The sequence below is a fragment of the Nothoprocta perdicaria genome, unplaced genomic scaffold, assembly GCF_003342845.1.
Source record: "Nothoprocta perdicaria isolate Ctin4 unplaced genomic scaffold, notPer1 scaffold_4, whole genome shotgun sequence".
In the NCBI taxonomy this organism is placed as follows: Eukaryota; Metazoa; Chordata; class Aves; order Tinamiformes; family Tinamidae; genus Nothoprocta; species Nothoprocta perdicaria.
Window position 1 is genome coordinate 6,541,822 of NW_020455643.1, and position 28,000 is coordinate 6,569,821.

Sequence of the window (28,000 nt, forward strand, 5' to 3'; positions counted from 1 at the left end):
CAGCTGCTTACTGGGGTTGTAATTTTCCTTTCTTTCCTCTTCCAATGGATCTGCATCGGAGGATAAAGCACTGATGTAGCTATCATTGCTCAGCAGCTCTCCCTTCTTCTCTGATATCTCCAACTTTAGAGTATTTCAACATATAGAGGAAAACTACAACCATCACAAAGAAATTGAGGAAGAAAATGGGAGCCAATGAACGCTGACATTCTAGCTTATACATGAAGAAAAGGAGAACAAAAGCTATTTGTAAGTGGAAACTCTGCTTAAATGTATTGGCAAATTGCTTTGTGATCCAGCTCTTCAACTCTTCTTTCATCACCCCCATTCCAAGCCCTTCATTGTACATCAGCAGGCAGGCTAGTATCATGGGGAACTGCAATGTGAGAAGTACAATGTGATTTTAGTTTCTAATCTTTCTTTTTGTCCTAGTATGTAGACAAGTTCTTAAAATGTATTTATATTTAAAATTATTTTTAGAAGTTCCCTAATTGGTGTTTTTATATATTGAAATTAAATCTGTGCCATCTAGGCTTTCATAATCTTTCATTAATCAGACTGAAAATGTCTTTTTGAATATACCCATCTACAATAACATTAACAGATTGTTCCCAGAGAGCCTTGTATTAACATTACTTCCTTGTTTTTGCAGATGTATAAAATTATTATAATAGCAGTGACTGACATCCAGCAGCCTCTGTGTGTGTTTATCTTCTTAAGGAAAACTGTCCTTCTAAAGTTGCATATCACTACGGTTCCTTTTCCATAGGGGACTGTAGTGACAGGCTAGATGTCCCGCAGTCTCAGACCTAACTTTTTGGAGGTACAAAAGTGGTTTTTCAAGCAAGGATGCTTAGAAACCTTTAATCACTCTGTCAGTGCTGCTGCTCATTGTTTAAATACCTATGAGCTTAGGTCACTTTCTTTGGAAAGTTCATGTTGCTTGTAAATATTTTCTGTTTGGGCAAATATTAGCAGTTTCTTTCAGATATAGTAAGCACAGATTTCTGGTATGTGACCTCATCAGGGAAACAACTTGAGCAACAGTTTAAGGCATAAAAAGAGATGCATCATTAACAAGCTGAGTATCTCAGTAGCCCATACTTGTGGCAATGCTTTAGCGCTTGCAGAACATATGGTTTGCAAAGCAAATGCTTCTAACAGACATATACAGAAATGATAAACATTTGATTAAACAAGCAGAAGAACTGTTTGTCACAGTTTATGGTAACTTTTTTTATATATTTCAGGCTGAAACATGCAGGGCATGATGACATATTTAGCTGCAGTGAAGGCTGTTTGTTTGCACTGCTTGAACACACATCTTGCAGCTATATTAGTGTCTCAAAAGCAAAATTGTTGCTTTGGAGTTTACCCTGCAAAGGCAGACAGAAGTGCAAGAGCTAAGCTGCTCACTGCATACAGCAACAGTGCAAAAGAGCCTGGAGTTTCAGGGAAACTTGTTTTTCTCTTCCTTAAATGTAGCAGTCAAGCTGCTTACATAATCACTAATCATAATTAAACAGTGTTGACCCTTATAGAAGACCTGATCTCCTGAGGTGCTCGTGTGTTGTCTAATTTCAGGCAGTTCCTTCAGCATGGGAAAGTTATTTTTGTCTCCACTTAAAGTTACTGTCAGATTTTGTTCTTAGGTTTCATGGGAAGTACAAAGCCTGCTGCAACCTCAAATCTGTTGAGCTTGATGTTTTTGGGACTTCTCTTTGTAGCAAAGGAAAGTCTTACAGGGTGGGTCTTTTGCATGAAGTTAAATGTAAGTTAGTAAGCAGAAGTTAACCTAAACTCAGTTCAGTTTTCTTAGGTGCAGGGGCGTTTCTCTTAGTGCCCTTCATCCATAGGAGCTGCTGAGATGAGCGTTGTAGATTGAGCCCTATGTTGCTAGGCATGTTGACCTCACTCTGTTGCAGTGCCTAGGCAAGCAAAGCTGTTCGAGAACTGCAGTAACTCTGGTATTTTACTGCCCTGCTTTATAGTTCTTTCCTTGCCCTTCCTGGTGTGGATCGTGGTGAGGGAAATAGTCTGGGGGAGATCAGCACCAGGAACGGCCTGCTAACCAAGTTGCAGCTCTGCTGCCTACGTGTTTACATTAGGTGGAGATTTAGACCAGGCTGGAGAGGAGAGCACCTGGATTCTCTCCGCTCCAGCTCCTTGTCCCTGTGCCAGCGCTTCCTGTTTTTGAAGATCCTGTTTACTGTCTGGGTTCCGAATATCCCAGGAAGGTGGGAGGATGGGAAGAAACAGGAGGAGGAGTAAGCAGCATTCTTTAGGGTGGAGATACTTATTTTTAACATTTCTTACCCATCTAATCTAGTTTCATGAAAGAAACTGTAGAATATTTTTGTTGTTGTTTTTGTTGCCTTGTACTAATTTCCAAAAGCAATAGGGGATTTTATGTGTGTGTGTGGCGGGGGGAGAAGAAATCAAAACCCTTAGTGTTTGTAGCATGGAGAATACATTTTCCAGTGTGTTCTTTTTCATGTTCTCTTTATAGTAAATATTTGTCACCCGCATAGAGTACTAAAAAAAGGATATTTAGCAGAGGAAAACTTTATAACTTATTTATACTGGTACAAAATAAGTTGTTGGTCAGATTTTGTTGCCAGCTTGATAGACTTTGAGTGCAAGACCCTGAGCTCAGGAGCACTAGAACATAGTCAGATGGGAGACTTCCCACCCTGCTGTACGTCGAGCCAGGCTAGTGGATTAAATAGTGTGAGAGAGCAGGAATGTGAAATGTTGGAAGAGAATATATCGTCTTTCAAGTTTTTCATGGTGCTCCATGACTTTTATTTTCTATGAACACAAAATCTATCCTATTGAAGTAAAGCCAGAAGTAGAATTATTGAATGCTTTTGGAGTAAAAAAAAAAAAAAAAAAAAAAAAAAAAAAAAAAAAAAAATTATTATCTTTAGGCTTCTCATTGTTTACAAAGAAACAAACCCAAACTGTTTCTAACTGGAAGAAAATGTTCTGGGACAGACATTCTGCCCTTCCTATGTCATGGGATCCCTAGAGGACAAATACAGTTACAGTGGGAGTTGTAGAGGTCGTCGACAACTTGCAAATGCTTCTTTCTCGTGATCCTGTTTTCATGGTTCCCAGATAGTGAGTGAAGTTCTAAAAAGTGTCCCTGCATTGATGCGAGAGGGCGAGCGAGAGCGTTTGAACTGATCCAGCGTTAAAACATCTTTCTAAATGCTAGGGTTTAGTTTTTCTTAAACTTCAGGATCTAACAACAGTCAATTTGGGGACTGTGAGAAATCTTTCTTAAATTCTCCAATCTGTTTGTATTTCAGATGTTTGACATTAAAATTTTTCAGTTATTTTTACTTTTTTCCTCCCCCTCAAACAATACATTAGTTTGCAAGTTCAGAGTTGAAGACAGTTCTAAAGTGCTGCCAGACCATGTCTTTGTAGGTAACTAAACCTTAGTTTTGCTACCTTCTGACAAAAATTCATTATGCAGGAAAAAGTGTTGTATTTCTAAAGCTGCTTCTATGGGGCTGCAGTTGTAGGTCTGTCTAGTACACTGCAAAGATGTTCAGAACTACTAAGAAAAAAAAAGTAGCTACCAAGAATAAAATAACCGCTCCTTTTCTGTGAAATAACGAAGATGAAAGTAGTATGCAAAAAATACAAAGGCTACATAGTAAATATATTAACCAGAATATAATCTGTTTAGCCTGTTTTCTATTATAAACAAAGCAGTATTGCTACTGTTTAAATGTGGGCGTAGTGTTGTGACGGAGAACAATTTCAGATGCTTTTGTACCAGTCTTCTGGATTTTGGAAAAATCCCAGCTTGGCAAGCAGGGGGAACAAAGGACAGTAGAGAAAAATATCTAGTGTGAGGCAGTTTTACTGCTTTTCCATGCAGCTTTGAATAGACAGGCAACTCTGTCCAGTTCTCCTTATGGTGAGTTTTGAAGGGACTGTCATGTCTACAGATAAGAATAAAATATTTTATTCTCTAAAACGTTTAAAATTTGGCAGTCAAAATGGAATATTTATCTTGCATTCTGAAAAGTAGTGTTCGTGCACCTGGAAAATTGTTACTTTTTAAAATTATTTTGGGGGATTCCACAGGAAAAACAACAATAAAAAAGGCTTATTTATTGAGCAAATATCTGTAGTTGATACTTCTCACAGTCTGGAGAACCAAGCAAATAGTTAACCCACCTGTGAGTGCACAGTAAACTTAACTAGAACATATAAACATAACTGGAATGCGTAATGAGTAGAAGGATATTTTTTCTTCAGAAGAAAATCATAATAGTCCACAGGAAATTTGCAACTGAGGAAGAAATCAAATCTACACACAAGTCCAACTACTTGTTACAGAAGGTAACCCAGAATAATATAAGCCATTGCTTATATCCTGTCTTTGAACACAATGTAATGAAATTTCTTAAAGTTAGAAAAGCTAATGGACTTTAAGTACTGAATAACTAATTTACCTTCAATGTAAATTAGTAAAGTTGTACTGAGTATGAGCCTGGTCTTTTGAATCCAGTTTAGCTGACTTTCTGCCTTGCACGATTTCACAGTTCTTTCTAGGACATGTACTTTTTTTGCATAAGCATCCTGCATGCAGTTTATTTAATGCAGTGGTTCAGCACATTTCTTGCTTTCTTATATTCGTTATATTTTGTCTAGTTGGTGCATAATAGATGGAAGAATTTCCTTCTTGTGAAGGCTGAAGAGTAATTGGAGATTCTTAATGCTGTTGCTAAGCTAAGTCATCTAAAGAGAATAAATGCTTTTCCCTAGACTGGCCTGTGGACTTGGGCAGTGTGACTGCAGCTGGCTTTACAAGCTGGGTGGAGTGTCCTTTTTCCAGAACCTGCTCACAGAAAATTTCTAAACAGAGAAGGGAAAAAAAAAATCATTAGCATAAATGTCCATAGTATTTATATCTGTATATAAAATCGATAGAAGATTTGTTAGGAATCTATGGTTAGTGAAAGTCAGTTCACTTCATCTGATTTGTCAACAGGGTAAATGTAAAAGTGTCATCTTAGGAGGGAATGGGTCCTGCACATTTGCTAATGGAGGAGTTCATAAAAGTTCTTGTTAGTATTGCTTGCTTTTTATAATCTAGATTAGAAAACTCCTGATACACTGAAGGCTAGCAGTCCTTTCTGTCTTTTTGCAAGATATGCAAAACTTTAGATCAGCAGCACTCTTGTTTCTGAGTCTTCTTGCCAAAGTTTTGTGTACAACATACACTTAACAGTGAGAAAAAAAGTGTCAAGGTGAGTGGTAGATGCACAGGGCCCTGATGTTTAAGAGTATGGCAGAAATGACTCCAATAGTCTTGGCTATTGTAGGACAAAGAACATGTGGACTTCAGACTTTGGAAGATAACAGTTTTCCCAAGCTTCAGAAAATTGTGGCTTCTGTTCTAAGGACTATTTCTGCATCGTGATTGTTTAGACCGGTTGTGGATGCAGATGATCAATGCAAAGTTTCATTAAGTATGGGTACTGTGCCTAAGCATTATTGCCAAGGTAGAGATGGAAAATTGTCATTTATGCGCATATATATATATAATATATATGCATATATTCATCTTCTGTTTATGTGGTGAGTATATGGACTGGAGAGTGATCACAACGATGCAGCAGCTCAAAGTAGTACTTTCTGTGATGGCGATGTTTAAGCAAACTAAGCTTGGGAACCAATCTTGTCTGTCTTTGGTACAGTTTTTGCTCAATTTCTCCCATACAGAGCTTTATTCCAGAATGGGGAAGGAATTCTTTCAAGAAATGTTTGGCTGTAGCAAAACATTCTATCCTATAGGAAGATAGTTCATGTATCTGGGGGATCAGTAGGAGTTTGTACTTTGAGGTATGGAGTATAACTTCCCTCTTCCTCCCATCTTGTGTATCTGCTAAATTTTGCATGCAGCTCTAGGTTAGAGGCACAGTGAGGTTAGTGATGGAAGATGCACTTAGGAGATCATGATGGTTCAGCAAGCGGCTTTGAGCATGGCCTTTTTGGACATCCGTGGTACCCGCAGAACTTTTTTCTCTTAAAGAAAACGTTGAGGGTGTTTTGGAAGGTCAGGGATTGCAGGTGCGATTATAGTGTGTGTTTGAAGTGTTTGTATGTATCCTCAATCGGATCTAAATAACATCTCTGTGAAACTCGCTTAAAATTATACTTCTTTTACTGTCAAAGAACATAATTGACTCTATTTATTCCAGGCAGCCTTCCAGCTTTGAAAGTGTGCAGAAACACAGGCTGCCAACTGTACTTCAGAACCGTTTCTGTTTACGTTTCTGCTTTTCAAATCCAAACCCTGGAGGCGTGCTTACATGCACAAGCAAAATGAATGTGCACAGAGTGATTGCATACACAGGCCCAGCAAATGGTCTGTTTTCCAATTTTAAATGAAAGCTGCTCTGGAAAGAGTGCCGTGTAAATTGGAGTGGCCTTTGGCCTGTTTGTAGCCGTCTTTAAAGGAATAGAGTTGAGTTGTTTTTTAACGCTTGGGTTTGGTGGTGTTTCTTAGAAAAGCCAAGGGTTTAAATTTATTCTGAAAAGACAGTCTGAAAAGACTTAGTTCATGTGTCCTCCACCCTGTCTCCATTTCTTTTTTAGTAGTTGTTAGTGGGGAGAGAAGATAAAAGTGCTCTGGAAACCCAACTTTTGAGGCTGAACTGGCTCAGCAGTCCAGCTCCATCCCTGTGCAGACCTCAGTGCTCGTCCGACTCCATGGTGGACTCAGTAAGACAGCTGAAATAGGGGAGGTTGTCCCTTGAAGAGGAAAATTGAGTAGTTTTCTTTCAGTTTAATCCACTGGACCCTTTAATGAGCTGATTCAGGGAGCAGCATGGTGAGGAAGGGTAGCTCCTGCTTGGGGCAGGGAGAAGATTGGGCCTTAAAACCACCAGTTCAGAGAAACCTAAACAGGATTGTGGAACTGAACTTAAAACTGCTGGAATAAGCTGTCTGTACTGGGAGTATTTAATTTGGTTGTGGTCCATTATTTTATTGTTGTCTATCTGCATGGACAGAAAAGTTCTTAGAATTGCATGTTCTTATTTTGTTTATTTGTTTTCACTCTGGTATATGCCTTAGCAGTGATGCGTCTCTGCCTGTGCTCATAATTAAGCAATGTGAGTAGAAGCATGTGATTCAGCTTCATGGGGAGGGCCACTCTTTCATGCTTTGATCAAAAAGATGCTATTTAGCCTTCTGTCTGTTTCTTTGTATCCATAACCAAAACCAGTTATCAGTAATTCAGAGTTCTCCAGGTTGCTCTGACTGGTGTTATTTTAGTTCATGTATAGAGTTTTGTAGTTGGGAGCTTTCCAGGCTTGGCTCTTTGTAGATGCTGAATGTACTTCGAACTTTCCATTTCAGCATCTGCTCACTGAGACTCTTGCATCAATATGGAAAGTAAAATAGCTTCCATAGAGCCTAAACTCTTTTTTAAAAAGAAGTCAGCTCTTTATAGCAGCAAAAACACTTCTAATTATATATGAGGTGTGAGCTGAAAAGCATTTTGCTAAACCAGCAATGGTACCTTAGAGCACTGTCGCTATTCTGAATATGCTAGGAAGCAGTGAATTTGAGAAGATAGCATTGCCATTCCAGTGCTTAAGAACTGAAGTGTAGAAAAAGCGAGTACTGGAGATATTGGGAAGAATTTTTTTCCTTTAAATAAAGACAAGGAATAGAAGCCTGGAGCTGAGAGTCACGGCTTCCTTCCCCCAGTTGCTGAGCAAAGGACAAGCAGTAACATCCTCTCTTCCCCACACACAGAGCATTTGGAAAGCTCTGAGACAAAAGGGCTTGTGAAGTTAGAATTTTTTTTTTCTTTTCCATTATTAAAGAACAGAAACTAAACTAGGGGGACATTCATAAGAGGCTTCTTTAAGCAGCTGCCCAAGAGTGATTTTTCTAGTAGTAGCCTGGTCATTATTCTAGTGCTCTGCTTTCAGAGCAGGCGGTTGATGAAGGAGCTAAGCTGGCCTGCTCTCTGGATGTCAGATAGTGTTTCCCTCTGTGATACCATAAATGTTGAATTGAATGAAATTATGGGCTAAGTGCATATTCAATAATGTATGAGGGCCTCTGAGATAACTTACTACTCCAGAATAAGAACTTATGTCTGTGGTATATTGTTCAATGAAAATGTCCTAATGTTCTGTGGTAATCAGAAAAGCAAATTTAATAGGAATAATTAGGAAAGCATCAGAAGACATTAAGTCCCCATGTAAATGCATTTTCTACATGCTCCTTGAGAATGCTGTGAAACTGTGGGGGTTCTCCCTTCACCTTGCAGAAAGAATATGGTAAAACTGGAAGAGGTATGAAGAAGGTGGCAAGGTTTATCAAAAATATTGAATGATTTTAACAGAGAAGGACTAAGTAGTATAGGGCCATTGTGGAAAAAAGGTTGTGGGGAGCTTTATAAAATTAAGAGTAATGGATGCAGAAGGGAAAGAACTTTGTTTCATTACAAGAAATCCAGGGCATCTAGCAAAGGCAACGGGTCTTAGAAGATATGTTCTTTTCTTTGTTCTAACATTCTGCTAAAATTGTAAGAGATATATGAAGTTATATCTAAAATTCCTTGTGATGTGTGTAGTTTAAATTTTAATGTCTAAATTTCTTGTTTTCAATTAGGTTCGTTCATACGAATTACTACTTGAAGTTTTTCCACTAGAGAATTATCAGAAATCTAAAAAATGCCTCCACGACCATCATCTGGTGAACTATGGGGCATCCACTTGATGCCACCGCGGATCCTCGTGGAGTGTCTTCTACCAAATGGAATGATAGTGACTCTAGAATKCCTCCGTGAGGCCACATTACTAACTATTAAGCATGAACTCTTTAAAGAAGCAAGAAAATACCCTCTCTATCAGCTCCTTCAAGACGAATCATCTTACATTTTTGTAAGTGTTACCCAGGAGGCAGAAAGAGAAGAATTTTTTGATGAAACACGGAGACTTTGTGACCTGCGGCTCTTTCAACCTTTTCTAAAAGTCATTGAACCAGTAGGTAACAGAGAAGAAAAGATTCTAAATAGAGAAATAGGTGAGATGATCTGTATTTAAACAAAGTTAATCTGTGTCTAAAATCAGATGCTAAAATGTACCTCTTCCCTGTTAGTTGACAGAACATGTGTGTTGCTGTACTAAAGACTTGTCAACTAGAAATACTTGTTCTGGGGTGATTCTGAAAATGTTTTAGTTTTCACTTGCATGTTTACATTTTGCTTAAGGGATCTCTGTCATCAAGAACTCTCTGGCTTTAGTTTAAATATCAATTACAATTATTTCCTGTTGCCTCTTCAATATTATAGGTTTTGCTATTGGCATGCCTGTCTGTGAATTTGACATGGTTAAGGATCCAGAAGTGCAAGATTTCAGAAGAAATATTCTTAATGTTTGCAAAGAAGCAGTGGATCTGCGAGATGCCAATGCACCCCATAGTAGAGCATTATATGTCTGTCCTCCAAATGTAGAGTCTTCGCCTGAGCTACCCAAACACATATACAATAAGCTAGATAAAGGTAACAAATATTTGCTGTAGAAACATAGTGCCTTTTCAGTGGTTGATATCAAAGAGTGCAGCTGGTTACTTTGGTAAACAACTGTTTTATGTAGTATATTTAGTATACTAGATCAACATCTTGCGCATTGAGTTGTTTTTACAGTTTAGCAATGATTTATTAGTTTTTATTAGTATTTTATTAGTAATTTTATTAGTAATTTTTATTATTTCATATGTTATATTTATATTTTATATTTAGTAATTTATTTTATTAGTAATTTAGTAATTTACTAAGCTTAGACAGTTTAGTAGTTCATAGGTTCAAAAGAAAATCAGCGGAATTCGTAATTGCATCTTTTTGGTATTCTAGTAGTTTCTTTAAATATTGAAATGTAATTTGGTAAATCTAGATATTTTTATGGACAGAAGCAGCTTGTTAAGCTTTCAATACTTTCTCTGTTGAAAAGGGTAAGAGGTCTCATTTGCACTTGCTTAAAAAATAAGCAGAATGGACGTAGTTCCTTCCAGAGGTTATTACCACTCTGCTAGTTGGAGCTCTTCTAGTTACCTTGTGGCTACTTTTGTCAGTAATATTGCAAGCAATTTTGTTGACTTCTTGAACTGTATGCTGTGACTTGCAGACTTAAAATATTTTCACATTTATTTCAGGACAAATTATAGTGGTAATATGGGTAATAGTCTCACCAAATAACGATAAGCAGAAGTACACGTTAAAAATCAATCATGACTGTGTGCCTGAGCAAGTTATCGCTGAAGCAATTAGGAAGAAGACACGGAGTATGTTGCTGTCTTCAGAACAACTGAAACTCTGCGTCTTGGAGTACCAGGGCAAGTATATTTTAAAAGTGTGCGGCTGTGATGAGTACTTGCTAGAAAAATATCCACTGAGCCAGTATAAGGTGAGTAACCTCATGGATTTCTTTTGAAGTACACTGAAATAATTGAACCTTGTGAGAGAGGAAAGTGATTAATTTTCAGATTTCATTTTCATTAAACTGATCTGAAAGGTAGAAGTTAGTGTATTTGTCTTTAAATTAGTTGGCTAGTGCGTAGTCCCTGTTGCTTTTTATACTTATAATAAGACTAAGCAATGCAAACTGTCCCAGTGTAACTTTTCTTGGAATAAAGTGGAAGTTGATCTCCAACATTAGACATGAGATTGTGGCAGATGCTTTCAGAAACAACCTAGGCTCATTACAGCAAGAGTTATGATGTTTGAATGAGGCTGATATCATGCAAAAGGAACTCTGATCAGTATTTAAATTATGAAAAAAAAAAAAAATTCTTTTCCCTCTGCAAGAATGGGAAAAAGGCAGACTCTGTTTTCCTGGTGCTTATCTTAGTGAAACTTTTGACCGCGATTCAGCAGTAGTGAACTTCGAGTACTGCCTAAGAGATTGTTAAATCCCTGTAGTGACTGTCGCTCAAAACCAGTGCCTTGACTTTGTTAGTGCTGTGACTTTGATGCTGAATTGCTGGCACAGGAGAGCATCTGAGCAGCTCTGGTGCGGTAGGTAACAATGTTACCCTGTAGATTTCCTGCCCATGGTTGTAGCTTCCTCTTGGAGGATTGTATTGCTGTAATAAATAGCTTCCATTCCTTGGTCTAAAGTGGTTGATAATCTACTTTACAAAGCATTGGGGAAGATGAGGATGGAAAGCAATGGGGATGGAGAACCCTGGATAATGGGGAAAGATCCTCTCAACTGTGGGAGCTGGCGAGCCAGGGCAGGCATCCCTGGCTAGCTTTGCATGGTTACCTAGGGATAGAGGACTAGACCTATCGAGCTTGCACGGTTTCTTCAGGGGGATTCTTCCTGCTTGAGCAGGAAGGTTGGACTAGATGATCTCTAGAGGTCCCTTCCAACCTTAAATATTCTGTGATTCCACATACCTGTACCGTGTTGCAGAAGAGCTTACTAAATACTATGCATTACCTCTTAATGCATTGTGTTTTGTAGTCCTGTTGCAAAACTAAAAGCTCTCAGATTCACATGAAAGAGTCAGTCAAGATCAGTGATGAGCTGAAGCTGATAAGGCAAACGAATGAAAAATGAGTGTCCCTGCCCCTCACCTTAGCTCTCTGCCTGTCAACAGGAGTATCATAGACACCTGTTCTAGGTCAGTATGGCAGACTAGTTCAGCAGCTTGGTATGCACAAGCAGCCAAACTGCTCCTAGGAACAGCCTAAAAGAGGGAGCAGCCTCTTTGAGCTGCATCTGAGCAGAGAAGCTCTGTGAGGAACCCGACTTGTCGTTCTGCATTGACAGACAATGCATGTGTGTGTTCTGCACATTCCTTTCCGTGGCACATCTCATTCGTGGTGTGGATAAACAGATAAGAGCCAACTCTGTTCTCTTCCTCCAGTTCACCTTTTCTTTGCTGTAGACTGTTTCATATCTTAAAATCTATACGAGGTGCTACAGCATGATCTATCCAGCAAATTATGTAAATTGTTGAATGTTGTAACTGAAACTGCATAAAGAGCCTTCACAAAAGGACTTCTTTAAGAGCTCTTTAACGTGTTTTCCTGACTGCTTTTTGGCACTGTTTACCAAAAGTGTACCATTAAAACTTACTGAGCTTAGTTTTGGTTTCCTTGCAGTACATAAGAAGCTGTATAATGCTTGGTCGCATGCCTAACCTGATGCTGATGGCTAAAGAGAGCCTATATACCCAGCTGCCCCTGGACACCTTTACAATGCCATCTTATTCCAGACGCATTTCTACAGCTACACCCTATATGAATGGAGAAGCTACAGCCAAATCCCTCTGGTCTATAAATAGTGCTCTCAGAATAAGAATCCTGTGTGCAACCTATGTAAATGTGAACATCCGAGACATTGACAAGGTGAGGCAAATGCTGCATGAAATCATACATCATTTCCAGCAGCTGTTTATTGTATTTTCAAGAACTAGTTGTGCAATCATAATGAAGCACCTTTCCCAGAAGGGCAGGCCTATATTCTGTGCTTCACACTTTGCAGAGAATGAAGGGATTTGGGTTTGCGGGAGAGGGTTGTTTTTGTTGCTGCTCTTGCAGGAGGGTTGCTTGATAGAAATGTAAGAGTAATACGTTTTAATCAGTAGTATATGTTGATGGGAATGAAAACTATTTTTGCAGCAATGTTTGTAAGACTGTACTAATACCGGCATGTTATTTCCAGATCTATGTTCGAACAGGTATCTATCATGGAGGGGAGCCTTTGTGTGACAATGTGAATACTCAGAGAGTACCTTGTTCTAATCCCAGGTAAACTAAGAATGACTAGAAAAAAAATGACTTCCAAGGCATCCTAAATAATACTAAAGAAGTGTAGGCTGTGTTTAGTATCATTAAGATAGAGGTGCTTACTGGGAATTCCTTGCCGTAAGTTTTCTAAGAACATTTCTAAATGCTACTATATTTAGAAATAATTAAATTAAAATGCAAGTATTTTGTCTTTATTATATGTAATAGATCAGTGTCTTTACTGAGTAGATCTGTTTCACATGTGTAATCATAGTTGTCTGTGAACCCCCAATATCATTACTAATTAATACTGTGGGGGCTGCAGACGTCAAAGTGAGTTAAGTAAATCTTCCTATTCCTCGGCTGGAAAGCTGAGTGAACTTACGCTGTTGAAACAGCGTTGGTGCCAGAAGGAATTTTTCAGGGAACTTTTCATTCCCAAGGATAATAAATGTGGTCCCAGACATATTGCAGGGACTCTTCTTCAGTAAGGTTGCATTCTCTTTAGATAGTTACAGTTCAGGTAGAAACATAGCATGTGCTTTTTAGGGTAACAGTTGATTGGTTTCTGGTGTCTTTAGTGCTCTCCTTTAATACTTGTTTGTATTCTGCTTTTTAAATGTTACAGGTGGAATGAGTGGCTGTCGTATGAAATGTACATAACTGATCTTCCACGTGCTGCTCGGCTCTGCCTCTCAATCTGTTCTGTTAAAGGCCGGAAAGGGGCTAAAGAGGTAAAATACTTTGTAGCTTTATTGCAGCAGCCAGCAAAACTACTTCAGTTGTGTGTGGGGAAAATAGTAACTAAATACTGCCCTAGAAATGGGGCTTGGTGACATTTTTGATTTACATGTGATTAGATTTAATCTGATGAGTGATTTTTTTTTCTCTTATAATATTCTGACAACCACTTCGTTGTTATGAGAAATTATGAAGGTTTATTTTATTGAAAAGGTTTATTGAGAAAACCTTACCTGTTTGACACTGTAAATAATGTCTATACTGTATCACAGGACAAAATGATCAAAGTTAAATCTTTTGAGCTAAGTTTTGAACTTTAAGATCAGGGATGTTGTTCCACAGTTTTTGATGCCTTAGAACAATAAATTTCACATATCAAATGTACCACTGAATACAGAAAAGTGGACCTAAACAAGTGTTACCAAAAGGAACACAGCAGTACTTCTGACATAACCCCTGCTTTTTTAATTTTGTGCTCTCTCTGCCAAATTAAATTGATCAACTGATGTGGTGTTAATAGTTGCAAGATTTACTGTGTTATTTTCCTGAATCCTGTTGCTGCTGCTTCCTTGCCCATCCTGAGGCTGCTTGAAAAAGTACAAGTTCATTCAGAGCATGGCTGGCAACTTCTATGTTTGTGGTTAGACTTGCTCATTTTTTATCGGCTGGAATTTAAAAGCAGCCACTTAATCGACCACATCAAAAGATGTATGTCTCTAAATGTAAATGTAAATCTTTGAGCTACCATGAATATATATATTTACATTTAAAAAAATCTTTAATCTGTTTCTTTGAAATTACACTGCTGTGCTGTAATTAATAGATGAAAGTGAAAAATGACCATTTAATCTCTTTAAGGAACACTGTCCGTTGGCATGGGGAAATATAAATATGTTTGATTACACAGACACCTTAGTGTCTGGGAAAATGGCTTTGAATCTTTGGGCAGTACCTCATGGGCTGGAGGATTTGCTGAATCCTATTGGTGTTACTGGATCAAATCCAAATAAAGTAAGTACTTGCACGCAAGCTTCTGCTTTTGGACTGTTCAGAACACATTATATTCTGAATTGTATCATGCCACAGAAAAATAATTAAATTTCCTTTATGTAGGAAACTCCATGTTTAGAGCTGGAATTTGATTGGTTTAGCAATCCTGTGAAGTTTCCGGATATGACGGTGATTGAAGAACATGCCAACTGGACTATATCTCGTGAACTAGGGTTTAACTACAGCTATGCAGGGCTGGTAAGGCAAACTCACTTTCTGAGATTTAAAAAATACTTTGAAATTTCAGTAAAGTATGTTAATAATAAGGAAAATGTTTTCATGTATCTTGATTTATTGTAATAGAGGAAACCAAATTTTTGTTTGGTTTAGCAAAGTGAGCAATGTGTTCTCCTTTATAGTACTAGTAAAACGTATTAATGTTTCACTGACCAACCAAAGCACATCAAAGAGGATGGTTTTACCATGCAAATAGTTAGAATTTTTTGCGTAATTAATTCATATCCACTTACTTGATACCTTAAGGGAAGTCCATCACAGTCAGGTATCTGCTTATGATATGGGTTGTGGCTGAAGAAAACTGCAAGGCTCATAGCAAGTTTTTAAGGACATCTGGTTTCCTGGCAAACTGCTGTAACTCAGATGAGGACGTAAACCATTGAAAACTTATCTTTATCACCTAGAACTGGACAGCAGAGAGCTGAAGGTATTGAAAAGCAGTCTGTAGAATATCGGTGTTAAAGAACTGGACTGCATTAACTTGACTTAATTGTAGATACGTGCTCTTAAAAAGCACTGTAATTGCAAGTTTGTAAGAGATTTTCTTGTTCTTGAGTGTAAAACCAATTTTTGACCAACTATGCCTTTGTTCTTGAGGTACTGAGCAATTTGCAGTGAACCCAGAGCTTCTGTTGCTCTTGTATCAGAGTATCCGGTAACTAAATTATGTAAATACAGGAGAGACTTGAAGAGAGATACTATAGCTTGCTGAAGGTGTGGAAGGTGGAAGAAGGAAAACACTGTAGTAGAAGAGTACAACAATATTATCTGCAATATTATACTATTAAAATATATTACTTCACATATGTTGTATGGCAACAGTGTGAAGTGTGTGGAGGCTCACGTGCCTGTTTCTTTCTACAGAGTAACAGAATAGCTAGAGATAATGAATTAAGAGAAAGCGACAAGGAGCAACTACGTGCTATATGCACACGAGATCCTCTCTCTGAAATCACTGAGCAAGAGAAGGACTTTCTTTGGAGCCACAGGTACTTGGGAAAAAATGAAGAAAAAGACCTTATTGTCACAGTCAGACCTCACTCCAAATTTGTCATGATGGTCTTGAGTTCTGCTTCCTTTTGTTATGCTGTAATGTTGGGGTTAGTGCTTTAGAAAAGGCACTTGAAGTGTGTAGAATTGTGTGAATTACTGCACAAACCCATGGAGAGGAGTTGTTGAAGTAACTTATGTTTTCCCTATACGTTTCCCCTGTAATCTTACTATGTATCACTTCAGGATTTTAATGGACTCTGCAGACAGAGGAAGCAAAAGATACAAGATTGAAGGGATGTAGTAGGTAGCTGTCAAAGAAAAATGACATTTTGTATATCTAAACTTTCTTGCTCTTTTACAGACACTATTGTGTAAATATCCCAGAAATTCTACCCAAACTGCTTTTATCTGTTAAATGGAACTCCAGAGATGAAGTAGCCCAGGTAACACACCACCATAAAAAGGTTTTAAATTTGGAGAAGCTTTAAATCACATCATCTTGAAGAAAATTCGGGGAACTTGAGGAGAAGTTATGTGTGTACAACATATTGAAGGAAAATTTAGATTATTCAAGTTGCCACTGTAAATGACTGTTCAGTCTGGTTTTGTATGAAATCATTTGTGTATGGTCCAGAAAGATCTGGAGATTTTGTTCCTAATCTCACACTTTTCTCTCAGCCATATTACTTGAATTCTTGGTGTATTGCTGATTAGTCATTTATAATTAAATATGAGGTTTTGTTTTGATTCTTTTCATAGTGGATAGAATAGCAAAATTAACTTACAGCTGGCTAGCAAGTAAGCAGCTTCTACTGAGAAGTAGTTTCTGTCTAGTGCTATCTTGTAATGGGTCTGTATGACAGCTAGGAATGTATGACATATGCCTGAACTTCTTGCCCACAGATGTACTGTTTGGTAAAAGATTGGCCTCCAATCAAGCCAGAGCAAGCGATGGAGCTTCTGGACTGTAATTACCCAGATCCAATGGTGCGAGCCTTCGCAGTTCGCTGTCTAGAGAAGTACTTGACAGATGACAAACTCTCACAATACTTGATCCAGCTGGTACAGGTAATTTTAACATACGTTAGTAAATGTAATGTCTTAACTATATCTGATAACAGCAGAGGTTTCTGAAAATATAGTAAAAGACAATATGTACACAATAGGATCTGTGAAACGTATTTGCACTACAGATAATGTAGCAAAATGCCAAAAATTTGCAGAGATGTAACATTGTTCTACTAACTGGGAGAGCAGCTGTGCCAGCTCTCCTAAAGTACAGCAGAGCACGAGCACAAGCGTTTTAAATTTTAAGCAAGTTGAGATTAAAATACTTGGTATCAGTAAAGCAAGCATCAAATGCCAACATCAGCTATTATGTATTAAAAAACTGTTTAAAACATAAACTGTATTTTTAATGGTCTTAATCTCTGAGTATTGTTCGTAGAAAAAGTAATGTCTGTGGCTGATTGTTTTACTATTTTTCTTTATCCTTGACTAGGTTCTGAAATATGAACAGTATTTAGATAATCAACTTGTGAGATTTTTACTCAAGAAGGCACTGACCAATCAAAGGATAGGACACTTCTTCTTTTGGCATTTAAAGTAAGCTTAATATCTTTTAAGTGATGATGGGATTCCTGTAAGCTGTAAATGATAAATTCCTACAAATGCTTGAAATATTAATTACCCTTACAAAAAGAAAAAAAAAAAAAGGGCTATTTATGTTAAAAGCAGAGAATCCAGCTAAGATATCTAGAAACTTACATGTTGTTAGCTAGTTACCTTTGACAAATTTCTCCTGTTTGGACTTTTATTTTTGCTTTTAAAAAAAAATTATTGCTAAAACAGTTATTTCTGAAATTAAGCCAAAAAAAAAAAAAAAAAAAAAGCGTGGAATGCCCATCTCTGCAGAATTCTCTATGGAAGGCTCTATCACCTTAATGCTTTGCAAACAGCTGAGGTCTACAGAAAGCCACTCTTTCCCCAGGTGATAACAATTTGAAAAAGTACAGTTCGTAAATGCTTATTAAAGACTTAACAGAGCTTGCTAGCTATAATATGTCAAGGTTCCTTCCTTATCCAGTACTCAGTATAACTTGGCCTGTTATAGTTCCGGGTGTCGACAAGGCTGAGTATAAATCAACCTTACTGGATTTCATCTCATTTGAAAATGCTCATCTCATTTAAAAATGCTGGGTTTTTAGGGTCAAGGTAATAAAAGAAGTTGCCCGATTCCATGCTTAGCTCAGGTAGGTTAGTCTTTGAAAAATTACAGGCTTTGAATAAAGGCAAGTAGAGAAGAACAAGATAAAGCAGGAAAGAATGAGATGGGCAGTAGAAGGAAAAAGCCAGCAAACTGTGCAGAATGAGTCAAGGGGGTTCTGGAGCCTGGTTAGTCCAGTTAAAATAAGATGAATTGCAGGAGGTCAACATGAGCTACCTATGTGAGAAAGATCTGTAAGCAACCTAAAGAAAGAGATTACGGGTATAACTTCATTTTGGCACCTGCAAGTGGCCTTGTCTTTGAGCTCTAACTATTCTTCCTCTCTGTGTAGGTCTGAAATGCACAACAAAACTGTAAGCCAGAGGTTTGGTTTACTTCTGGAGTCCTATTGTCGAGCGTGTGGAATGTACCTAAAGCATCTGAGCAGGCAGGTGGAGGCTATGGAGAAGTTGATTAACCTCACAGATATTCTCAAGCAGGAAAAAAAAGATGAGACCCAGAAGGTATTATAAGCTCTCCATATACCAAAACTGTAGCTCTGGAGTGGTAGGAATTACTGCAACTGTTTTATCTGGTTAACTAAATCAGTACAAATACTGTTCACTTCCATAGATAGTATGTTATCTTAGTATAATACCTTAGAGACTGTAATATTTTGTGTGCACTGCCATTGTCTACTTAAGGCAACAGAACTAAGGCTAATGGTTTCAATTTGAGTAATATATAGTGGAGTTGTTTGTGTTGGCCCTGCACAAAACTGTGCTTTAAATAAAGTTGAAATCTTAACTTTTGCTTATATATAACCAGTATTCTAAAGACCTGAACGTGATTATTTATCAGGTGCAGATGAAGTTTCTTGTGGAACAAATGAGGAGACCAGATTTTATGGATGCTTTACAAGGCTTTATCTCTCCTCTTAATCCTGCTCATCAACTGGGAAATCTTCGGTATGGTCACCTTTTTTGAAATTTCTTCAGGTAGTTAAGTCAGTATCCTCAAAGTTAACTGAATAAAACTTTTAGCAGGTTAATTTGTAAAGAGTGTAATGCTTTAACAGACTAGAGAGCAATACAGTATTCTGTAAGGTAACAAAGTGCAGTCCGTTTTCCATTTTTAAAGAACATACAGGGCCAAAGGAAAACTTACAGTATAGGCAGGCTTTCTACTGGATTTAGCAAATACTTAGTGTATTTTAAATAAAATACACTTTTAAATTTTAGCCTTTTAAATTTTAGGTTGAAAACAAAAGTGGTTGATTATGGGTTACTCAGAGTAAGTAGTTCAGAGTTGGAAGGAAACCAGGAGAATATAGTAATACTGCAGAAACATATTGTGAGCCTGAAACTGCTTATTTCATACAACTTTTTCTCTTTTGGTAGGCTTGAGGAATGCAGGATAATGTCATCTGCAAAAAGGCCTCTGTGGTTGAACTGGGAAAACCCAGATATAATGTCTGAATTGTTATTTCAGAATAATGAGATAATCTTTAAAAATGGAGATGGTAAGGAAAAAGAGTATTCCAAGTGCTGCATGTTTCTTTCAACACTTATTGTCCTAGCTTTAGTATGTAGAATTTTTTTCTGAGCATATGACATGCACATATGGAAGAAAAAAAAGATCTGTACAAAATGATTTTGTTTTCCAGAACAGTTAGGCATGAACAAATAAGTATTTTTCTAAAAGGCATGTAGAAATGTTCCAACAATATTTTTGTGAGTTTTATTGTTTAAAAAAAAAAAATCTAAAACTTCAAAAATTTTTTCCATATGCTGTTTTTGAAATGAGAAGTATGTGAATTTCCACCTGTCTGATATTTCTAAGATGAGTTTATGGATGTGGGACATGATATCATTTGATACTTTTTTCATATATGAAAATGTCTTGTAAATAATATACTTGTGAATAATATAACTGGCTGAGATGACAATTACATTGTCATTTTTTTTAGTGTATATACTAAACAACTTTGAAATCACTACGAGAAATATTTATTCTCAGCTATTTAAAATTTAAAAGCTACTTTTATTTATTGAGAGAGCAAAACCTACAGCAAATTCGGCAAGCCTTATTTTCTTTAGAAGTACTTTGTGGGGAGGAAATAAAATACAATGTGGCAATGTGTTACTGTTCTGATGTTAGGAAGCTTGCAATCTCTATATGTATTTGGCTATTCCAGATTTGCGTCAAGACATGCTGACACTTCAGATAATCAGAATCATGGAAAACATCTGGCAAAATCAGGGTCTTGATCTTCGGTAAGCATTCTAAAGCAATGCTGTTCTTAACACTTTTTGTATTGTTTTTTTACTAGAAATTACTTCTCCCAAGGATAATAATTCCAATGCATTTGTATAAGTATGTTTATATACATTAAAGCGTGTTTTAGAACTTTTTTTTAGAACCTTCAGATCGCAAAACTGATTTCTATAAAATGAAGATCCTAGTTTTAGAACATGTCAGTGTCATTCAAGTCAATTAATACAAAGGTTCTGTATAACATAAAGCGTGGTTTGCTCTATAAAAATCAACTTTCTTTTTCAGGATGTTGCCTTATGGTTGTTTGTCTATTGGTGACTGCGTGGGACTTATTGAGGTAGTGAGGAGCTCTCATACGATCATGCAGATTCAGTGTAAAGGTGGCTTAAAAGGTGCTTTGCAGTTCAACAGCCATACGTTACATCAGTGGCTCAAGGACAAGAACAAAGGAGAAATGTGAGATTTTCTGTTGTTTGTTTTTCCTGTTCATTTATTAATTTTTTGATGGAAACTTCAAGAAAGCTGAAGTTTATCAAGAGTGAAATTATATCCATATGTATTTTTACCTGCTGTCTTGTTGGTCTAGTAGCCCATCCAGCTTGTAATTCTCTTAATAAGTTTGTTGCATGATGACTTAGTAAAGCTGCAGTTGGAGGCAGATGAACTATTAAGATACAGTTAAAGTCTGTATTTTAGCAGTAGCTCATCAGCTCATCAGGATGTGTATTTTCACATTGACCCCTGTGTGTTTTCAAAAAGACAGTTTCTTACTAACTTTGTGTGATTCAGTAATTAAGCTCAGGAACTCTTTACTTCATTGAGAAAAGATAATTGAAGTTGGGCCCTCCCTAAAAATGTTATTTCTTCACGTGGATAATATTTAAATATCTGTAGGAAAATATCTCCTGTTGTTTTCAATAGGTATGATGCAGCGATTGACTTGTTTACACGTTCTTGTGCTGGCTACTGCGTTGCAACCTTTATCCTGGGCATCGGTGATCGCCACAATAGCAACATCATGGTGAAAGATGATGGACAAGTAAGATACATTTTTGCAAGGGCATAAGATTAATGTCATCTCTTACTTTGATACGAGTTTATTTTAAAGATCCATCCAAAATAAAACTAAATGAGTAAATCTTACTGTGATGCTGTTTAAGTGAGGAATTACTAATTTTAATAAACCTTTCTGTCCTTCCAAGCTGTTTCACATTGACTTTGGGCACTTCCTCGACCACAAGAAGAAAAAATTTGGTTATAAAAGAGAACGTGTGCCATTTGTTTTAACACAAGACTTTTTAATAGTGATTAGTAAAGGAGCCCAAGAATGTACCAAAACGAGAGAGTTTGAAAGGTAAGTCCTTTTTTTTTTTTTTTTTATTATTATTATTAATTAAGCATCTAACTTTCAGAGTATTTGGTACCTAAAATGCACTTTAATAATGGTGAACTATCTGAATTCAGCTTTGCCATTTCAGCACATATGTGAATAGGTGTTTTACAAAGAGTGAACTTTTTCCTATTAGTGCTAAAACAAAATTCTCCTGAGATTGTGTAACTTTATAAAGTGAGAATATTTAAGTATCTGTTGTACTCACCAGTGTCTTGCTGCATGGTAGGTAGCCTTGTTGGTCACTTGACCATCTACTCTTTCCTGTAGCTTCTGTGATACCATCTCTGCAGCTGGTCCATGTAGCTTGGGACATTCTGCAAGATGTGCTAGGAAAGAACTGAAAAGTCATTGCTTTAGTCTCTTCTGTTACTTTTCTCTTCAGAGATTAGCTTGGAGACATTTCACTTTTAAGCTAAAAATTATGATGTTGTATAGAAAAAGGGAAAGACAGTTTTAAAAATATTTTTAATAAAATTATTTTAATTTTTGCTTTAGTCTGACTTGGGTTGGTGATTTGGGGATAAACTTGCATCCTCATCTAGTATTGCAACACAGCAAATGCCTTGTGTTTAAAAAAGCTTAAAGCCTTTTTTTTCTTGGAGGTGAAGAAGAAATACACGCCTAATAGGCCAATCAGTAGAGTCAATTCTTTCTTTTACAGGTTTCAGGAGATGTGCTATAAGGCTTACCTAGCAATTCGGCAACATGCCAATCTCTTCATAAATCTGTTCTCCATGATGCTTGGTTCAGGAATGCCAGAACTGCAGTCGTTTGATGATATTGCTTACATCCGAAAGACTCTTGCATTGGACAAAACTGAGCAGGAAGCTCTCGAGTACTTCATGAAGCAAATGAATGATGCTCACCATGGTGGCTGGACAACAAAAATGGACTGGATCTTCCACACAATAAAGCAACATGCCTTGAACTGAAATGAAAGCAAAGAAAACACGAACTAATTGCCCGCTCTTGGGGTACTGCACTGTTAAAACCTGTTAGCAGCAGAGACTGGTTGCATAGGAATTGCACAAACCATGAATGGCATTAAAACTGACAGCAAGAAAAGAGTTGAACTGTTCAGACAATTGTCAAAAAATGATGTAAAACAGGGTTTCAGATAGCACTAAAATTGTACACTTCAAAAATTAAGCTTTAGTATGATGTGTGACTTCATGTTATGCCTTAAGCCCAAAAAGGTAAACTGGGAAGAATGTTTCCTTTTTTCATTTGATAGGGTAAATTAGAAAGACAAAGAAAATCGTGCTAGCATGAGAGAGTCCATCATGTATTACATTACATGTACCTGATACAACAGGTAAAGACTATGCTGGATTGAGAAGATTGGAAAGAACTCAAGTGACAGTGAGTATTTTTTAAATGCAGCATAGTTTAAAGGGAAAGAGTTTAAGCTCAAGATCTAAAAATAATAGTGAGGGGACAGTGCCTTTTAAATGTGCTGGGAGGCATTAACGTATATGGGGTGTAGATGACCCTTTGATTTCTGGGTCTGTCGTCTGCACAGTTCCTGACAGCAGTAGGAAATAGGCCCATTCAGTATGGTGTTTCTTCTGCTCAGTGTTTTTAGGGGTGCAATCCATACCTTCAAAAAGAAACTCTTGTCCCCCTCATCCCAAAAGAACTGACTAAGCTGGAAACTGAACGGTCAGAATTGGGTTTAGTGCAACAAAGAGTTGTAGTGTTCATCTTAGGTTTGCTTTAATCTAACTTGAACTGAATAGGTTTTTTTCATACATGTTTTCCAGAGCCTAAGAAAGGTGAGTTATTAAAATTATTGAAAGATTATTTTTTTATAAAGGCTATTTATATAATAGGAACTATTATTAATATATATTCTTTATTTACATGATTTGTCCCATATTCACTCTTTTAATTTTGCAGCCCAGTTCTATCTGTCCAAGACTCCTGTTTCCATTAATGTCACTGAAGGTGACCAGATAAACTCCTAGGACCAAATTCAACCCTAGTGAAAGAGGACACAAGTAACACTAAAGGAGTGGGAGATAAACCCACTAAAATGCCAGACGTGGCATTGGCCTAAGTCTCTTCAAAAAAATTTGGGCAATACTCTTTACGTTACTGAAGTTTTATGCTGACTCTTCAAAGAACGTATGTTTAAACCCTCGATCTTTGGGTCCACCATTTCTCTTCTTTCTTCCTCCTTTGGAAGTGGTTCTTTAATCCAGTAACCAATACATTGGAAATAGTATAGATTTTCAGTATGATCAATAAGCAGTTCAGCATATGGCGAATATGTTGGCTAGCTCACAGCATGTGGAGTTACCTGACATTTTATAGCTTTGTCTGTTTTGTGTGCGTGCGTGTGTGTTTAATATATATTTGTAAATGTAGCTGTTGTCCTCTAACACAGTATGATGAGTGCAATCAATTAAATTGGCACCACTTTTTGAAACTATCCAGAATACTGAGAATTTCAGATTGCCCTTATGCACAACTTCAGGTAGGACTGTTTTCATGATTATTAAACTTTTTTTTTTAATTAGAAACCCATGATTCTGAGGGTGATATTTACCCCAACATCTTAAACTTACTAGATCTGCAGCACTTGGAGTGAATTCCAAAGGTCTAGAGCAAGCACACACAGGTGCCACTCAGTAAGTGCAATACCACATGTAATATAAAATATGCTGACAGCTGGTGTTAGATTAGCATATAAGTATATAAATAAACTGTACTTTGTGCAGGCTGTACTGATGAGGTAATGACTGGTTGGCTTCATTTAGCAAAATGTAATATATTTTTTAAATGTGCAATCAATTACATTATGAAAAAACTTTGGGGATTGTAAAGCCAAGACTTTACTCTTTCAAGACACTTTCATAGTCAAGATTCTGCAGTTAATTTCTGTACACACAGATACTTGACAGTGTTGGAGAGGGGGGAACCTGCTTTTGTGAAAACTACCCAAGTTCCAAGAATAGTATAGGGAATGTGAAGTTTTATTTCCTTAGTTTTACTAAACATTTTGGAGTAGTCCAATAGACTTCCCATTACTCTTTATTGACTGTTACATAGGCCTTTTTGTTCACATGACTTTTTTCACTCCTCCTAACTTTGGTCATAGTTTCTAGAAGACATTTACCCCTGTATGTACTGCTTTGCAGTCAATACACACTAATGTTTTAGCTCTTTTGAAACCTGGCCTAGTTTCAGTTTAAATTCTGTTTAGTTCAAAATCTGAAACCCTGTTGGCTGTGACTCTTCAACAGTAGAGTTGTTATACAAATGCCACATCAAGTGCTATATTATTCTTATTTATCTGGTAATGAAACCATGTTTTACTTTCTTCATGTAAGAAACAGCCTTTTCCAATCTGGTCAGAAGGATCCACTCAAATTTACTGGATCTTATGAGCCCAACTTCTTTGTACTTAGCCCTTTCCTGTCATTTATTCTGTAAGTGTGGGTATGTGTGTCTTTCAGTTCAAGCATATAGTGTTTTGCACCCTTTTGCACAAATTGAAAGGTATAAGGAATCAGGCTCTGTTTCTAAAAGTTACTGCAACTAAATGCTGTACATAAGCTCTAGAAGAAAAGAACATAATGATGCAGAGACATTTTGAGTTGGGGTAGTTGAAGTGTTTTTTAAAAAAACAAGAAGAGAATGGGATTTAAGCAACTATTCTCAGCATAATCAAGATGGACATTTGAAAAAAATCTTTCAGCGGGAAAAAAAAAAATACTTTTTTTCCCCTCAGAAAGGAAAACAAGGCATTTTACCCTAAATACATTGTTACACCAGTGTTGTGCAGATGTAACTTCCCTGAAGATAGTGGAATTACTACTGAGTCAGATTGGTTTAAATGAGAGGATGTCATCTCTTCTTGGTTTCAGAAAGAAGATCTGTTTGCAGACTGTGAAAACACTTGTAACTGAGCTGTAGAACTTTATAGAGATTGTGTGGAATTTACATTTTTAATAATTTTTAAACTATTGACACTTAAAAGGAAATTAGAAAATTCCTCCTTTTTATTCTGAGAATCGGCAGCACCAAACACTAACTTCAGTTTGAGTTTGAACTGAAACCTGTATTTTCCTGGTCTGCGAGAGCAAGGAGCCCAGGGCTGGGCCATACATTTTACTATAAGAGCCATTACATAATGGTGATTTAGTGAAATACAAGTTTTAAAACAGTAACTTTTCAACTGTGAAGCTATGTTTGATTTAATGATGAAACAGGGTGCTGATGATTAGTTTTTCACGAAAATATTATTCTTTGCTTTCCTAAAAGGTGCCTGTACTGACTTACACATGCACACCTTTCTGTTCTGAAAGAGTGCATTAGTAGATTTTTCATAGGTTAAAAACACTTTCAGTATAACTAAAAAGAAAAAAAAAAGGCGTTTAAATAAAACCAAAATTGTTAATAGCTTGGCATCCTGTGGAGGAGATATAAGCCTGCATATTAAGGGCAATGTAGGAATTGCCAAGCATGTAGAAAATTTTGTATGTGATGACCCTCCTATTGGTGTTTTGGAGTTGCTGGGGTTTTGTTTTGTTTTTCAACTTTCCATTTTATGTAAAATGTTAATAGCCCTATAGTGGTCAGTAGCCCAAGTTTGTTAACAACTGAAGGTATTTTCTTTGCTTTGTCATTTTATAACTGGCATGTTCTAGTGTTTATGATGAATAATTGTAAATCCCTACTGTTTTGCATGTCTGTACAGGTTGCAGACCTGGGCTGGACCCATTCAGAAAACAAAAATACAAAAAAAAAAGCCACTTGAAATTATTACTTTGATGTCCTTGACATCTCAACAATACTACAAGTTAATGCAAATGGTGTGTTATTTCAGAGGAAATTGTATTTTGCTGCTTCCAAGATTTTTTTTTCTTTTTTGCTTAACTTCCATGTTTCTTTTTACTTGAATGGAAGAACCACCACACTTCTTTTGTTAATGTTATATAGCTATGGACATTGTGTTGCAGATTGTGGAATCCCAATTTAATTTTGCAATACACCTTTCATACAAATAATGAATTTGTATCTTTTTTTCATGCTGAAAGTTGTTTCAGTTGGAGTAAAGCACTATCTGTCCAAAATGTGCAGCTCACTACACCAGCAGTGGATCATTTAGGTATTTTGTATCTGTGTTAACTATGGAAGTCCACTGAAGCCTGGATATATAGGGGTTTTGTTTTGCTTGTGTGCAATAAGCAGTTCTATAGGTTCGCAGAAATTCTGATTTCACTTACGCTGATATAACTCTGACTTCGTTAAGTTGCTCTGAATTTATGATAGCATGTGAAATCAGAATTAAACTCCATGTGTGTTAAAAGGCCCAAATTGCTTATTTGTATGAATCAGTATAAAAGCTGTTCTCTTGACAAGAAGAATGTTTACTAGCTGCCCCATTAAACACTTGGCAATTTATTTGGAAAACTTCCTTTATTAACTAGCCCTTTCAGCATGCTTATTCAGGGTGACCGTGATCTTTTCTGTAGTTACTTTGGCTAAGACTTCCAGGACTTCTTTTGTTTGCTAGGTTGAAGAAAGCTCTGTGCTCTTAAAATCTTCCATGGGATGTAAAATCATGAAGCCCACTCAGGAAAAGTAGTTGTTGTTAATACAGTATTTGCAGCACAGTATTCCTTTTGACTTCTGAGCTTCATTGGACACATTTTTAAAAAACACGAGGTCTGCCTGTATTAGCACTCCTAACCCAAACCAGAAATGGATCCTTCTTTCTCCACTCTTTCCCTCATCCCATGCCCAAGGATAAGAAGGAAATAAAAGTACGATATAAAACCTTTGTCAGAGATTAACTGAAGTAATTCCCTGCCCGTACTTTGAAGTTAGCTCTGTTGTTTGTATAAATGTGTGTCTTAAGTGCCCTTATTATCACTTCTGTCTGTGATTGAGTATTCATTCAGCAACAAGGTGGCCAAAAATATACTATGTTCTCTTGACTCCCTTTGAAATTCTGGTGCTGATTCCCCAGTAGGTATAAACTGGTTTAGGAACTATTCTGTTCAGTGTAACTGTATAAATTTAGTTAGGGACTTGTTCTAGTACTTCAATTAAAGAAGCCCGACTTAATTGTACTGCTCAAGTTAGAGAGAGCCCAGTGAATTAGCATCTGTTTCTCCTAAGAATCTTAAATCTACTGTTCTTCAGTTAATCCATGAGGGCCAAAACAGGTATATTCATAGCTGCAATCGCCTCTGCCTTGCTTCTGTGATTCTCAGTGTATTCAATTTCTTTATTAATACTCCTGTATTTCTTATCAGCTGTCCCAGGTTTTGGCAAGCTGTCTTCATTTGTGGGAGGGATGGAAGGA

General features: G+C 37.0%; 1 protein-coding gene and 1 long non-coding RNA gene across 4 annotated transcripts; one reads left to right on the plus strand and one right to left on the minus strand.

Annotated features, from left to right (window-relative positions):
• The first annotated feature begins 49 nt into the window (after positions 1-49).
• On the plus strand, positions 50-28,000 carry PIK3CA (phosphatidylinositol-4,5-bisphosphate 3-kinase catalytic subunit alpha). Of its 2 annotated transcripts, XR_003250424.1 has the most exons (22): positions 50-249; positions 8,659-9,072; positions 9,341-9,550; positions 10,201-10,451; positions 12,158-12,403; positions 12,720-12,805; positions 13,413-13,518; positions 14,384-14,536; positions 14,639-14,773; positions 15,677-15,801; positions 16,167-16,248; positions 16,709-16,873; positions 17,307-17,410; positions 18,364-18,535; positions 18,873-18,979; positions 19,412-19,533; positions 20,209-20,287; positions 20,574-20,744; positions 21,210-21,327; positions 21,491-21,642; positions 22,343-23,043; positions 23,581-28,000. XR_003250424.1 is itself a non-coding variant. In XM_026045448.1 (21 exons), the coding sequence occupies exons 2-21, from the start codon at positions 8,721-8,723 to the stop codon at positions 22,611-22,613; spliced, it is 3,207 nt and encodes a 1,068-aa protein (XP_025901233.1). In that variant the 5' UTR covers positions 50-249; positions 8,659-8,720; the 3' UTR covers positions 22,614-27,800. The 2 variants fall into 2 exon arrangements, 1 of the variants encoding a protein (XP_025901233.1); XM_026045448.1 differs by having other exon boundaries at positions 22,343-27,800.
• LOC112952570 lies at positions 4,314-22,492 on the minus strand. 2 transcript variants are annotated; one of them, XR_003250426.1, is made up of 3 exons: positions 22,371-22,492; positions 21,887-22,018; positions 4,314-4,878 (listed from the first exon to the last, which is right to left on the minus strand). It is a non-coding gene; the product is annotated as an uncharacterized LOC112952570 (long non-coding RNA). The 2 variants fall into 2 exon arrangements; XR_003250425.1 differs by lacking the exon at positions 4,314-4,878 and having other exon boundaries at positions 21,759-22,018.